General features: G+C 61.3%; 2 protein-coding genes across 8 annotated transcripts; both read right to left on the reverse strand.

The window, feature by feature from the left end:
* Positions 1–608: 608 nt before the first annotated feature.
* On the reverse strand, positions 609–3,575 carry GJA4 (gap junction protein alpha 4). 2 transcript variants are annotated; one of them, XM_054086361.1, is made up of 2 exons: positions 3,514–3,575; positions 609–2,692 (listed from the first exon to the last, which is right to left on the reverse strand). In XM_054086361.1, exon 2 carries the CDS (start codon positions 2,669–2,671, stop codon positions 1,640–1,642), a length of 1,032 nt encoding a protein of 343 aa, XP_053942336.1. In that variant the 5' UTR covers positions 2,672–2,692; positions 3,514–3,575; the 3' UTR covers positions 609–1,639. The 2 variants fall into 2 exon arrangements, with proteins under 2 accessions (XP_053942336.1, XP_053942335.1); XM_054086360.1 differs by lacking the exon at positions 3,514–3,575 and adding an exon at positions 3,250–3,507.
* Positions 3,576–6,345: 2,770 nt separating this feature from the next.
* Positions 6,346–11,827, reverse strand: GJB3 (gap junction protein beta 3). Of its 6 annotated transcripts, XM_054086708.1 has the most exons (5): positions 11,691–11,827; positions 10,924–11,333; positions 9,601–9,744; positions 8,025–8,812; positions 6,346–7,762 (listed from the first exon to the last, which is right to left on the reverse strand). In XM_054086708.1, exons 4-5 carry the CDS (start codon positions 8,780–8,782, stop codon positions 7,747–7,749), a joined length of 774 nt encoding a protein of 257 aa, XP_053942683.1. In that variant the 5' UTR covers positions 8,783–8,812; positions 9,601–9,744; positions 10,924–11,333; positions 11,691–11,827; the 3' UTR covers positions 6,346–7,746. The 6 variants fall into 6 exon arrangements, with proteins under 6 accessions (XP_053942683.1, XP_053942681.1, XP_053942677.1 ...); XM_054086706.1 differs by lacking the exon at positions 6,346–7,762 and having other exon boundaries at positions 7,976–8,787; XM_054086702.1 differs by lacking the exon at positions 6,346–7,762 and having other exon boundaries at positions 7,976–8,812.
* Positions 11,828–14,693: the final 2,866 nt, after the last annotated feature.

A 14,693-nucleotide genomic window follows, 5' to 3' on the forward strand; every position in this document is an offset into this window, starting at 1 on the left:
GAGGGATGGGAGCCAAAGGCTCGGCTGCCAGCCCGGGCTCTGCACCAAGGGCAGCACAGCGGGTGCCTCCCTCTCCACTTCCTCCAGTGGTCGATGGCAGCGATATCACCCAGTATCACCCATATTTCATTTGCTCCAGGGTATTTTTAGCCCGTTCCACCCTCACTGAAGAGGCCCTCAGCCGGGAGCAAGCTCTGCCCTGGGCTGGCTTGGCTGGAGAAACTAAACAACAGCCCCAGCCGCATTGTGTGCCTTTATCTGCGGCTCACTTCCACCTATTATGCAGCCGTGAGCGGCTCCACGGCCTCGGCTGGGTTTATCTGCAGCCGAGCCAGGCCATGAGAGAGGGGCAGAGCTCTGCTTTGGGCCACCAGGACCCTGTGCCACAATGGTCCCATGACAGCTGGGCTAAGAGGACACAACACCAGAGCCGGGAGGGTTGTGCCGTGGGCATCCCCAGCAGCACAACCGGCTGCCCCCGCTCCCCGTTACCCCATTCCCATCGCCCACAGGACAGTGATTTCCCTCTCCCTCCACCCCAAAGCCTCTGCGAGACGGCTGAGCGCCGTAGGAAGCACGGTCACATCACGCTCCACCTTTTTCGTTCATCCAACTTTATTCAAGAAGAGGCAACACTGAGTCTGCTGAGGCGGAAAGGAAACAGCGCCGAGGGCAGTGCCACGCTCATGCCTTGGTCGCGGCAGGACCTTCCCCAGCATGGTGGGGCTGGAGGAGTTGGGGTGAGCGTGTGGCAGCCGTTGGTTCTTCCACCTCCCCCCAGCAGATGACGAGTTGTGCAAAGTCATAAAACCGATAACCCCCCCAAAACCAGCAGCTGGCAGGGTAATTCCTCCCCTCAGAAACCGCAGGAGTGCACGGCCAGGCTGGACACAGCTCCCCAAAGGCACCTTTAAGGCAGAAAGCTCCATTCTCAGGATAACAGGTTAAAAATAACTTAGAGGCACACATCCCAGGGAAAAGGGTCCAGGGCTCGGAGGCGGCTCACGCTCCTGGGTCACCCAAGCCGTGACCCTGCAGCTATTGGGATCAGCGGGTCACCCCAGCTGCGAGCTGAACCCCCCCGGATCCCATGGAAAGGGGCAGCTCCTGCAGCAAACCCTGGCAGGAACCACTGTCCCCCTACCCGGGTCAGAGGGACAGGATGGGGCTGGTGGCCAGGACCCATCGAGCAGCGCTGTCCCCGGACGTTCTGGGCTCAGCCCACTCCGTGCCGAGGCTGGAGGTGAGCGGCTTCCCATGAATCTCATGTCAGTGGGGGCTCCGGCAAGACCCCGGGTCCGGCCGAGCCCCCGCACCCAAGGGGCAGCAGGGACAGCCTGTTCCCAGCCACGTGGCTCCAGGGATTTCTCCCTTTCCCACGGCGAGGCACGCGGGACACGTCGTCCCGAGGAACATTCTGCAGTTTCCTTCCTTGCAGGGTCTGTGGGGAAAAAAAACCAGGAGAGAGCGGAGGCTCTGCTCCAGGGCAGCGCTCAGCCCCGCTCCTGAGCATCACATGCGGCGGGCAGTGTCCGGAGCGGGGCTCGTCCATACGGCACAGCACCAGGCGGGAGGCAGCACCTTTGCACGCACGAGGGACCAAAGAAGGTCCTCTCGGCTGGCCAGGGTCAGCCCGGCACTAAACATACTGCTTTTTGGAGGCTGAGCTCCCGGGCCGGCTGCACAGCTTCTCGGCCGGGGCAGCGGCTTCGGCAGCTTTGGGAGCGTAGGGGTCCGACAGCGGCCGGGTGTCGCTGCCCAGCGCCAGGTTCTCCTCGTTGTGGAAGTTGGCCCAGTTCTGCTCGGTGGAGAGCTTGTTGTAGGCCTGGTAGGGCGACATGTGGCTCTCGGCCATGGGCAGGAAGGGGTAGTGCTTGGGTGGGTAGGGAGCCGAGGCCATGTCGTCTGCAAAGGTGTCCCGGCTCGGGCCGGCCGGCACCGACACCTTCTTGATGCTGCTAAGCATGTGTTTGCAGCAGAGGTGGAAAAGCTCCAGGAGGTTCAGGATTAAGGAGATCAGGCCCATCACCAGCATGAAGATGATGAAGATGCTCTTCTCGGTGGGGCGGGAGATGAAGCAGTCCACCTGATGGGGGCAGGGGTCCCTCTTGCACACGTAGCGGGGCACCATGGAGAAGCCGTACAGGTACCACTGACCAATGAGGAAGCCAGCCTCAAAGATGCTCTTGCAGATCACGCTGATGATGTACGTCCACATCAGCGCCCCTCGAATCTTGAGCCGTCCATCCTCTGCCACATAGATCTTGGACATCTTCTTCTCCACAGCAGCCAGAGCCTGCTCGATCTTCGGGTCCTTGCTGTGGATAGCCCGAAGCTCGCTCTCCTGCTGCTTGAGCTTCTCCTCCCTCCGGGAGAGATAGACAACGTGGCCGAGGTAAATGAGGGTTGGGGTGCTGACAAAAAGGAACTGGAGCACCCAGTAGCGGATGTGGGAGATGGGGAAGGCTTTGTCGTAGCAGACGTTGGTGCAGCCCGGCTGCTTGGTGTTGCACACAAAATCCGACTGCTCGTCCCCCCAGACGGACTCCCCCGCCAAGCCCAGGATGAGGATGCGGAAGATGAAGAGCACGGTGAGCCAGATCTTCCCGATCACAGTCGAGTGCTCCTGGACTTGGTCCAGCAGTTTCTCCAGGAAACCCCAGTCGCCCATCTTCTAGGGAACCTTCTGCCTCTGCCAGGAGAGAGGGGAGCCAAGTCAATTCTCTGTTTCTACGACGGAGAGCAAAGGGCAGGTGGGGTACCTAAACCTCAGGCTGCTCTGCAGAGGTGTCCCAACAAACCCACCGAGGAGCATCCCACACCTGGGGGAGGGAGCCAGGCAGGATCTCTGAGCCCAGAAGCGCCCGGCGCAGAAACACAGGGATGGGGAAGAAGAGTTATCCCAGGGATTCGCCTCCTCCAGCAGCACCCAGCCCACGACACCCGCGTCCCGCAGCGAAGGGCTCGCCGTCCGGCTGCTGTGGGGTTACCCTGGGACACCACGGCACCCAGAGAGGGGGCTCGCAGGAGCATCCCCAATTTCTCTCTCCCGCTTCCCCGGCTTTACCGAAGGGCAGAGAGCAGCAGGGTTGCAGGAGGGGAGGCAAAACCCTCTGGGGCACAGCAGCCACCCCAAATGCCTATGGAGGGGCTCACCCCAAAGTGCCCCCAACCATCTCCCGTGTTGTGGGACGATGACACCCCATCCCCAGGGCTGTCCCCAACCTTCGCCCCCCCCCCCGCACGTACCCGCTGCCTCTCCGGGGACCCCGGGGTGCCTCGGCTTCACCCCAAGCTGCAAGAAACCCAGCCCGCATCCCCCCGCAGGAGCGCAGCCCTGCAGCCAGCTGGGAGAGAGGAAGCGGCCACAGCCCTGGCTCTTAATTAACCTCTGCCAATTAAGCAGGCAGAGGTGCCAGGCGGGCTGTTAAAGGGATACCCCGCGGCGGGGGGCGCGGAGGCTGCGGCGGATGCTCGGCGCGGGGCAGGGGGTCCCGGCAGCCCCGCACTCACCTCCGCCGCCTCGGGCGCGTCCCGCCGGGCTCGGGCTGCCACGGGTGGGGAGGTTGTGCCGGGGACGGGGGAGGAGCGAGGGCAGGAAACCGGGGCTCCGCCAGGGGCGGCAGGTGAGGAGCGGGGGCGGCACCGGGGGGAGGAGGGGGTGGCGGGGACCCCCGCGGATAGAGGGGACCTGCAAGGGCGGCAGAGACCCCCGGGGACAGAGGGGACTGGCGGAATCCCCGGGGGCAGAGGGGACCCCCAAGGACAGCCAGGGACCCCCGAGAAGAGGGGGGACCCCCGGGGACAGCCCAGGACCCCCGAGAGGAGAGAGGACCCCCGGGGACAGCCCGGGATCCCCGAGAAGAGAGGGGATCCACAGGGACAGGCGGGATCCACAGGGACGGTGGGGACCCCCGAGAAGAGAAGGGACCCCTATGGAAAGCGGGGACCCCCAGGGACCCCTAGGAACAGGAGGGATCCCCAGGGACAGAGAGGATCCCTGGGGACAGAGGGGACCCCCGAGGAGAGAGGGGACCCTCGGAGGACAGAGGGGACCCCTAGGGACAGCCCGGCACCCCCGGGGACCCTTAGGGACAGGCAGAATTCCCAGGGACAGAGGGGATCCCTAGGGACCGCAGGGACCCCCGAGAAGAGAGGGGACCCACAGAGACAGAGGGGACCCCCCCCCCAGGATGTCAGGGACCCCTGAGGAGAGAGGATGGCAGGGACCCCCGAGGAGAGAGGGAACCCCTATGGAGAGCGGGGACCCCCAGGGACCCCTAGGAACAGGAGGGATCCCCAGGGACAGAGAGGATCCCTGGGGACAGAGGGGACCTCTGAGGAGAGAGGAGACCCTTGGGGACAGCAGGGACCCTCAGGGCTAGCGGGGACCCCCGGGGACCCCCAGGGACAGGAGGGATCCCCAGGGATAGAGGGGATCTCTAGGGACAGCCCGGGACCCCCGGGGACAGAGGGGACCCCCCAGGGACCCGCCGGGCTGCGGGGAAGGGGAAAATGTGGGTTGTTAAGGTTGGAAAAGACCCCTAAGCTCATCCAGTCATCAGCCCAACCCCACCGTGTCCAAAGTGCCACGCCTACACGCTTTTTGACCCCCCTCCCAGGGATGGGGACCCCCACCCCCCGGGCAGCCTCGGCCACTCTTTCAGTACAGAAGTTTTTCCTACTATCCGATTGGCCGATGCCCTCAGCCCCACGGGGTGAACCTTGGGGTGTCCTGGGCAGGGACAGGAGCTGGACTCGATGATCCTTGTGGTTCCCTTCCAACTCTGGACATTCTAGGATTCTATAAAACTGGGAGCTGGATCCTGCCCATGGAGGATGCTCCCCGAGCCCCGGGACGCCCTGCTGTGCACCCCTAAAGCTGCTGCGCTTTGGGGCCTGCAGGGAGAGGGCAGGACCGGGGAGGTGATGCCCGGGATGGACCGGGGATGCTCCATCAAAGCAGGACCGGGGTGTTCCAGGGGATGCCTCATCAAGGCAGGACCAGGGAGATGATGCCCGGGATGTCCCGAGGATGCTCTGCCAGGGCAGGACCAGGGAGATGATGCCCGGGATGTCCCGGGGATGCTCCACCAAGGCAGGATCAGGGAGATGATGCCCAGGATATCCCAGGGATGCTTCGCCAAGGCAGGACCAGGGAGATGATGCCTGGGGTATCCTGGGGATGCTGTGCCAGAGCAGGACCGGGGAGATGATGCCCGGGACATCCCAGGAATACTTCATGACCTGCCTGCCCGGGGGAAGGCAGGACCAGGGAGATGATGCCCGAGATGTCCTGGGGATGCTGTGCCAGGGCAGGACCGGGGAGATGATGCCCGGAACATCCCAGGAATACTTCATGACCTGCCTGCCCGGGGGAAGGCAGGACCAGGGAGATGATGCCCGAGATGTCCTGGGGATGCTGTGCCAGGGCAGGACCGGGGAGATGATGTCCGGGATGTCCCGGGGATGCTCCACCAAGGCAGGATCAGGGAGGTGATGCCCGAGATGTCCTGGGGATGCTGTGCCAGGGCAGGATCAGGGAGGTGATGCCCGGGGGTGTCCCGGGGGATGCTCCACGCCCTGCCCACCCCGGCTCGGCTCCGTGCGGCTCGGCGGGCGCTGGGTGGTGCTGCAGTCACACCGAAGCCCGGCGCTGCCCTAGCGCCGCGTTCCCTGCCGGCTGCTAAGCCCAGGATCCCGGGATTGGGACCCTGCACCGGGCTCTGAACGGCGAACAGGGCGGATATTTGAAGCATAGGCTTAAATCCTGCTGGCTTTGAGAGGGAACATCCCTGTGTGCCCTCCCAGCCTCTCTGTGCGTGACTCCCCATCCCCTGTGTGTGCCCCATCCTAAAACTTGTGTACACCCTCAACACCCTGTGTGTGTGCCCCACTTTAATCCCTGTGTGTGCCCCCCTCCTAACCCTTATGCATGACTCCCCAGCCCCTGTGTGCGACCCTCAACCCCTCTGTTCCCCCTTTCCAACCCCTCTGTGTGGTCCCAACCCCTCTGTGTGCCCCCCAACACCCTCTGCACGCCACCCCTAAACCCCTGTGCATGCTCCCCCCAATCCCTATGTCTGCCCCCAACCCCCCTGTGTCCCCCCCCCCCAACACTGTCTGTGCCCCCAACCAGTGTGTTGCCCCCCAACCTCTGTGTGAGCCCCCCAACACCCTCTGTGTGACACCCCTAACCCGCTGTGCGTGTCCCCCCCCAACCCCTGTGTTTCCCCCAATCCCTGTGTTCCCCCCCTCACTCCCTGTGTGCACCCCCCTTTAATCCCTGTGTTCCCCCGCGCTGTCCCGCAGTGCCCGTGAAGGGTTGGCAGATGTGGGGCTGTGTGGGGAGATGGACTCGGGCTACGGAAACCAGAAACTGGGCCAGTTCGCACACACAACTGGGAGCTGCTGCCTTTCCCACACCAAGACTTGGCATTTCCTCCTCACAGACAGTGCCAGGGCCGAGCGGAGGGCAGAGCCGGAAAAGCATCGTTATATTTAATATCAAATAACTGCTGTGCTTCAGTTAACACGCACTCGCTGCCCAGCACCGCGGCACCAGGGTGCTGCCGAGCCCAGTGCCTGTCTCCCAGTTGGCCCACTGGGAATGATGCTTCCCCCTGCCCCTGCATCGTGGCTGCGCCACAGCCCCCGCAGGGATGCTCTGCACCCCACCAGCTCCCCACGGGTGGAAACGATCACCTCGAGGGAGCTGCTCCAAAGCCAGAAAGGAGCTGGAGCCGCCCTCACCTGTGCATATGTGGATCGCTTTACCCCCACCAGGCTTCACCCACACCAACCCCAGGTCTCCAGTGTCCCAAACCAGCTCCATGCTGGTGCCAGAGCCACTTCCCAGTTGGACACCTTGTGGTCTTCAGCCTCCTGGAGCATCTTTTCCTGGAGCAGGCTGCCCTGTGCCCAGCGCTGGCACTCCAGCTGACACGGTACTGGGGTAGCTATGGAGCAGCCCATGGTGGAAGCCCTTCTTCTACGTCCTGGCGCAGAGATGCAGCACCATCCTGGCAGCGTGGGCATAGCCGTCGTGGTCTCTCACAGCAGCACAAGCCCTGGTGGTGTCAGTGCACACCCTGACACGCTCACGGGTTTGGGAGAGCCTGGGTGGGCCAAGCAGAGCGGGAACGTGGCTGGAGGGAGCAGCAGCCCCTCCGCAGAGCGCTGCTTAAGGGGAGATTAAATGGAAATAATTTCTATTTACTGTAATATTTATCAAGGTTTAGTAAATAATTGATGCTGATCCCTCCTTGATTTCCTTGGGGGCCAGCATGCGGTTCCGGTGAATTAAAGTCTAACGACGCGTGACAAGCCGGGAGGCGGTGGAGTGGGCAGATGCTGGGCACACCGGTCTGAGGCTGCGGCTCCAGTGGGGTTGAGGAGCACCTGGGGAACTTCTGTGGATCCATTTCTTCTGCCCTCAGCAATCCCTTTGATTGAATGCGAAGAGCAGATCCCAGTGTCTCCAAACCACACTGTGTCCTCTGGATCCATAGGTGACGCCTCCATCTGAGGTGGGGGAGGACACAAAGGGTACCGAGGGAAGCAGAGCCATTTGGGCAGGATGTGGGCACGGCGCTTGTGTGAGCAAAGGAGGATCCAAGAGAAGCTGTTGGGACACAGGAGCCCCCAGGCTCCCTCCTGCCAGCCCCAGTGCCTTTTTCAGATGGGTCTGACTCTTGGCTGGGCTGCTGGGCCAAGGGGAGGGTGAGCCAGCCGGGGCAGGCAAGCTCACAGCTCCTCTCCTCTGTGGAAAGAACAGACACCCTCAGACATGTCCACAGGCAGCTGGCACCCACCTGCTCCCATCCCGTGCTGCCGGGACACCCAGGGATGCACCCACAGCCCCAAGCACAAGCGTTCCCACGGATGTGTCCCCCTCCCCCTTAAAGCCATCAAGGTCCTGACTGAAGATCCCGGTGGTGGCATCCATCCCCGAGTGCATCTCCCTTCCTCATCCCCTCCCAGCACCCCATCAGACAGCGGTGAGGTTGGGAGCTGCCACACACCTAGTCTGGGACTTGTTGTCCTTCTCCTCCGTCTTGAGGTGGCACCGGCAGGTGGAAGCCTTGTTGTAGCTGACAGAGCGCTTGGTGGACTTCCTCCACTTCCGTGCAGTCCGCACAACCCTCTTGAAGATAAGGTAAAAAATCTCACAGACTGTGAGGACGATGCAGATGGAGGAGGCTCCGACCATGAAATAGGTGAAGACTCTTTTCTCGGTTGGCCGAGCGATGTAGCAGTCCACCGTGTTGGGGCAGGGCTCCACATTGGAGCACTTGACAAGCCGTGGCAAGTCGAAGCTGTCCCACATCTTGTGGAGGAGGTAGAGGAACAGGATCTCTATGATAAGCTTGAAGAAGAGGCTGAGCAAGTAGGTCCACCAGAGCCCACCATGCTTCTTGCCCGTGTTGCTATAGAGCTTGGGGCAATCCTCCCCATTCTTCTCCCGATTCTTCTTCTCACGGTCCTCCCGGTAGGCCACGTGCATGATGACCAGGAGGGAAGGGCAAGTGACAAAGATGAGCTGCAGAGCCCACAGGCGGATGTGAGAGATGGGGAAGAAGTGGTCGTAGCAAACATTGGTGCAGCCCGGCTGCCGCGTGTTGCAGTCAAAGTCCTTCTGCTCATCTCCCCACACGCGCTCGGCTGCCACCACGTAAACGAGCACACGGAAGACGAAGACCACGGAGAGCCAGATTCGTCCGAAGGCTGTGGAATACTTGTTGACCCCACTGAGCAGCGCCTGCAATGTTTTCCAATCCATGGCACCTGTCGGAGGCCAAAATCACTCAACCTGGAGAAACCAGCAGAAGCAGCAGGTGAAGAGCGATGAAAGAGCAGCTCATCTCTTGCTGCACTCCATCTCATTGACCTCCCAGACTCCCCCACCTTGTAGCAGTTACTTGAGGTAAGGAAACCATCCCACTCACGGACAGTAAATCCCTGTGCTCTCCTGGTGGCAGGGGTGACTCAATCCCTCTGCACGTCCTTCTGACGGAGGCTCTGCCGTGAGGGCTGAGCCACCCAGCCAAGTCCCTGCCACCAAATCCCCAGCTTGACGGCGAAATTTGGTGTAAACTGGCAGTGCAATCCCCTGGAGCGAGCCAGGATCAACAGCGAGCCGAGATCAGTGCACTAAACCCAACACAGAGCGTTAGTGCCACCTGCATCTACAAACCCCGGGTGATTTTCACCCCAAGGTGAGTTGGCAGCTGCAATGGTCCATACCCTAACAGAGGGTTTCATGGGATGGTGGGATGTGCCGGTCCCTGCCCTGCTGGCTCTTAAGGAGTTGCTCTGGGTCACCCACACCAGCGCTGACGTGAGCATAGAGTGCAGCGGGAGCGGTGAAGATCAGAGCGAAGCATGCCGTGACCCCAGGGCGAGCAGGGAGCCAGGACTTGCCCAGCAGGAATACAGGACAGCCCAGGAGCTGATGGGCAGCTCCAATTTCAGATCAGATCAAAAGCTTCCTTCAACCCCAAGTGCTAATTCCTTCCTTCCCAGCTACTCAGGTCAATCCGCATTCCCACTCCCGAGGAGCCACTGCTCGTTGCTGACCCAACACCCTCCAAGACGTACCTGGAGGCGGCTCAGGTTCCTTCCCTGCTCACCGGCAGGGTGGGAAATGCCAAGCGCAGGGCACGGCTGCAGAGGAGACGGCACATGGGCATTCAGGGTCTGCTCATCCGGGAAGGCTGTGTGGCAAGGTGAGGTGTCCTGGGGCTGCAGGGAAGGAAAAGAGCCTGAAGCACTGCCCGGAGGCCGTCCTGGCTGGTGTCACCCCACAGCGAGCCCCGAATCCACCGCCACGCTCCCACACTGCTGTCCCAGAGACGCAATAAGCAGCACGGCTGAGCAGAGCGGAGCTGAGCTGAGGTCCTGTACCAGCATGTGCCGAATGCCAGGGCAGCACCTCTGCCCAGCCCTGCACACCTCCTCTGAAACTGGGAGATCCTCCTCCCGGGAAAACCCACGGCAGCTCGCTGGGGTGGGGAGCAGCTGCAGAGCTCCTATCCAGCCCTTCGCTTCAAAACTGGGAGAGCAGAGCTGCTGCTTGGCTGAAACCTGGTGCCAACAGCAGTGCCCGTAGCCCCTGTGTGCCCCAGAGTCTTCTCTTCCCCAGAAGACCCCTCACCAGCTCCAATTTGCCCGTGCTCCAGGGCCAGAGACCCCTCACCAGCACCAATTCACCCGTGTCCCCATCTCCAGGACCCCGGGGACGATGCTTCCCAGCACCCACCATCCCAACACCCACCTGCCCGGCTCAGCCCAGCGCCAGCTCCAGCCACGAATCCACAGTGGGACGAGAAGGGGAGCACGAGCTCGGTGCCGATCGCCGTGCCAGGGTGTGGTGCGCGGTGCCGTGGGAGCTGCGCAACCCAAGCAGCGCTGGCTGCAATCCAGGCGGAGCAGGGGCAACGCTCCAGGTGTGCTCAGCTCTCCCTGCAGCACCGGTTTGCCTCCTGCGAAGCCCGGGCACCCTCGCCAGCCCCCAGCGTGCCAGCTCGCTGTGTCACCACTGGGTCCTCCCCGGCGTGGGTGCGGGGCGTTGTGCCTGAAAGCTCCTGGCTCACGCAAACGCGGCAAATTGGGGCTGTGCGCTTTCTTTTGGGGGGTTCAGCCTCCTTCATCCCCAGGGAGGGCGGTGGGACAGAAAAGCAGGGTCTGGGGTGGTCGTTCTTGCTCCTTCCACCCTCTGTCACCCTCTTTTTGCCCAACCCTGTGGGGTCCTGACATGGCACTGCGTGATGTTGGGGTCCCCACCTCCATCCGCAGCAGCCCCAGCGGTAACACAGGTCCCAATTGCACCCCGTTAGCACCGCAGGGACGGTCCACCCCAACCTGCCGGCCCCCAGCAGCCCAGTGAGCTCCCACGCCTCCATCCCAGCGCGCTGGCGGTACCTGCCCGGTGGGAAGCTGCTGGATCCGGGCAGCTTTGGGTGCAGGGCAGCTCTTCCCCAGCTGTGTCGTCGCAGCCCTCCTGCCTGGCCAGGTTTTGTCCGCAGTGCCGAGTGTGTTTGGGGAGGGGAAGGGTAGTTTGTTCAGTGCTCAGTGACTGGGCGAGTCTGGCAAACACGTCCCGTAGAGGCTCTTGTCTGCGAACAGGCACACACACGCTCGGCTTGAACAATAAAGGTGGGTCAAATCCTGCACCGACATCAACGGATCCCTCTGCGAGCAATGCCAGGTGATGCTTTGTCCCCTGCACGGGTGGCTTCGGGCACTGCAAACCCAGCAGCGAGACCAGGGCAACGAGGGGCTGGCACTGGGCTCACACCCTGTCCCAGGCACGGGTCAGCCAGCAACCGTTCCTAAGAATCACAAAGGATGCAATTACAGCCCGCTTTTTAAATGATTTTTTCTTAATAAGAGTTCCGCAAGAGCACATTGATCTCTCCCATCTAGAGCAACCCACGGCCACCGCTCCGCCAGCGCGTCCCGGATCAGACCTTTCCCAAGGAGGGGCACAGACTGGGTGGCAGCGTGTGACGGCAGGGACCCCGACTCCCTCCAGTCCTGTCCTCATGGGAGCAGGGAATTGTCCCTAAGGTGACCATCCCTCTCCCAGGAGCCCGAGGCAGACCGCTGGGTGCCCTCTCCCCCAGGAGAGCCCCATTTCTGCAGACGTACCCTGGACAGGAACACGTTTCCGCTCACCCCTGGTTTACCTGACCTCTTGGCTGCCTTCAGGCTTTCCCGGCATCGCTCCGGCACGCCCCAGGGCATTTTCCCAGGCACTCCCTGGCCTGCGGTGTCCTGCCAAGGCCACCCCTCCTGTGGGGACACGTTTGAAGAGCCCTGCTGGGTGCTTGACGCGGCGAGAGCTTTGCTCCCTGCGCTCGTGGCAGTCGAGGAGCCGCTCATCCAGCAGCTCTTGGGCTCCAAGAGGTCAACGGGAGCGTGTGGGTTTGCTGGGCCGGGGACACGGCAGGGAGAGGCCTCGGGAACGGGGACCAAGGAGACCCAAAGCAAAGCCTCATCGGAGCCTGGGGAGGCAGAGCGGGGTGAGCCGAACACAGACACCCCGATTCCAGACGGGAGCAAAGGGAGCAGCCAGGAGCCACCCCTCACCCAGGAGCTGCCTTTGCACCGTCCTATCGGCGAGATCAGGAATTTGAGCTATGTTACAGAGAGCTGGCGTGGCAGGAGCCCTGGCAGGAATCTGGGGGCTGTGGCCTTGGAGATGAAAAGCCCAGGAGAGAGGGATGACGGCGTCTGATTTCTTGGGGAGCGGCAGCTCCCCACCCCGGGGTGAAGCCCTGCAAGAGCCGGGTGAGGAGTGGGGGAGAGCCACCCCAGCAGCCTCTCACCTGCAATCTCGGCACTTCAAGAGAGGATACACAGCCATGGCGAGAAAGTTCAGGTGCCTTTTGGCAGAGACAGAAGATTTCCCCTAAGGCAGTTGGGTGGGGAATGGAAACATCCCATATTTTGCAGTGCTGAGATGGGCATTTGGGCCTCCAGCAAAGGGAAAGCCCCAGCAACCCCTCCAGCACCCTCAGCCAAACTGATCCGGCACAGGGACAAGGTGCCAATGCGGTTCGGCAGCTCTTGGCCCCGGGGAGCCCGTGGAGGAGCTTTGTTTTGTGCCCAGGGCGATACCCTGCTGCCACGCCGCTCCGCTCGCGGAGGAGGGGGTGATCCGTGAAGGGCTTCAGTTCCAGTTGTCAACTCTAGAAACACCCAGTGACTTCCAATGGCCCAACCTGGAGTCCTCCATAAAGCAAAAGTCTGAGCAGCAGAGCAGCGGCTGCCAAACCAGCAAGAAAACCTCAAAGTCTCTATAAAAGGGTCTTAAATGAGGCATCGCAGAGGCAGCACTCGGCCACCACTCAGGACTGGGACCCAATCCTGCCTTTGATCTCCAACTCCCTGCCTGCCAACAGCACTCCGGCTGTCCCAGTTGCCCCTCTCCAGGCTCTGTCCCCACGCAGGAGACCTTTCTCGCAAGCGTGAGGGCGCAGGAGTCATGGGGATCCTGGGAGCCAGGGCAGCCGGACGGGAGCCAGAGAAATTCCCTTCAATTCCCAGCAAAGGGTGGGTTTTGGGTAGGGAATAAACAAGCTCCCACCAGGAAGGAGAGGCTGCCCCAACCTTCGTGCTGCACACACAAGCCCTTCCACATCCCTGGCTAGGGTGGAATTAGTGATGGGTTTGTTTTAATCCCCTCACCCCCAAATCCAGGGTGCCCCCACAAGCACGTGCAATCCCTCGTGCGATGATGGAAACACTCAGGTATTATTGGGACATCCCCCCCACTTATTTGCTTTACCACTGACACCGGTCCTGCCTCTGAACCCAGAGCTCCGCGTCCCAGGACGTGGCGTGGACTCCATCCCTGCTCCTGCAGCACCAGCCGGGGCAACCGCAGCTCCCCTCGGGTGCCGAGCGCAGAAACGAGATGACAAATGCTCCTGTTTGTCCCTCCAGGAGCTGCTGACCCAAGCCCTGATGGTGCAAGACACCCAGAGCTTTGTGGAGCAGCTGGAACGCTTTCCCAGAGCGAGATAAAGCAGCACAACAACAACTGGATCTTCAGGTCTTTTGCCATGGGCAGCGGCTCCAGCTGCTGCTTCGAGGTGCCGGAAGCGAGGTGGGCGGCAGGGTGGTTGCTCTGGGTCTCACCTCCACAGTGATTAGTGCTTGCAGCTGGGGAACACCTCTGGATTGTGTTAATTGAGGACAGCCTTGATCAACAGCAGCCAACCTTGGGTGAAAACAAACAGCCCAGCCCTGGCTCTGTAAATCAGGGACAATGGCTTGCACGCAAAGGACAACTTCTATCCTCTGACATTAAAGGCTTCAGTAAAGAAAATTTTCAGGTGTGTATCCCAGCAATGAGAGCAGAGAGAAGGAAGGTAGAGATCAGAATGGCTTCGTTTAAAGGAGATGGAAGAATTCCACCTGCATTTCATCATCTGCCCCTCTCACCCCACGGGTCTCCAAGCTCCCCAGTGTCTTTTCCAGGAGTCACAGTGTGCCCAGAGGGTCCAGGGCTGGTGGTCCCTTGTGCCTGCCCTCCAGCCCCGCCTGCCCTCAGCATCACCCCGGCCGCAGCGGTGCCTCTGCCTCCTCCTTCAGCCCTGCTGCTCCCTTTTCCCTGGGATGGGCTCTGGGAAGGAGCTCAGCTTTGCCCAGCGAGAGTCTCAAGCTGGTTCCTCGGGTCAGACGAGCTGCAAGGTGGCAGAAGCTGAACGAGCGGGCACAAAGAACGGCCCTGAAAGGACACAGTGACAGTATCCCCCACCCCGCTGCTTCCTTTGCAGCAGAGCCAGTGAGTGCCAGGGCTCATGGAAAAAATAATAATCGCACCCTCTAAATAAAGCGAAACCAGTAACAGATCGAGCTGCGTGTTCTGTGTTAATGTTACTTACGAGTGCACTTGCCATGAAATTATTGTTAATTATTCATCCCGGCTAATGCTCAGTTACTGTTGATGGCCTTAGAAATCGCAGCGCTGCCTGAGTCATGGCAGAACGCGACATATTACAGCAATAAACGGGATGATATCCTGCCATTTAATGTTATTGTTTAATCAATGGTTGGGGTGTTTTTTCCTCTCCTTTATTCAGATGTTTTGCTCGGGTGTTTTCCTCCGGCTGGGCAGGAACAGCCAGCAGCCCACGATGGGCTCTGCCTGCCCAGACGGATCCTCACCCCTGCGCTTCACT

The sequence above is a fragment of the Cuculus canorus genome, chromosome 22 (genome assembly GCF_017976375.1).
Source record: "Cuculus canorus isolate bCucCan1 chromosome 22, bCucCan1.pri, whole genome shotgun sequence".
NCBI lineage: Eukaryota > Metazoa > Chordata > Aves > Cuculiformes > Cuculidae > Cuculus > Cuculus canorus.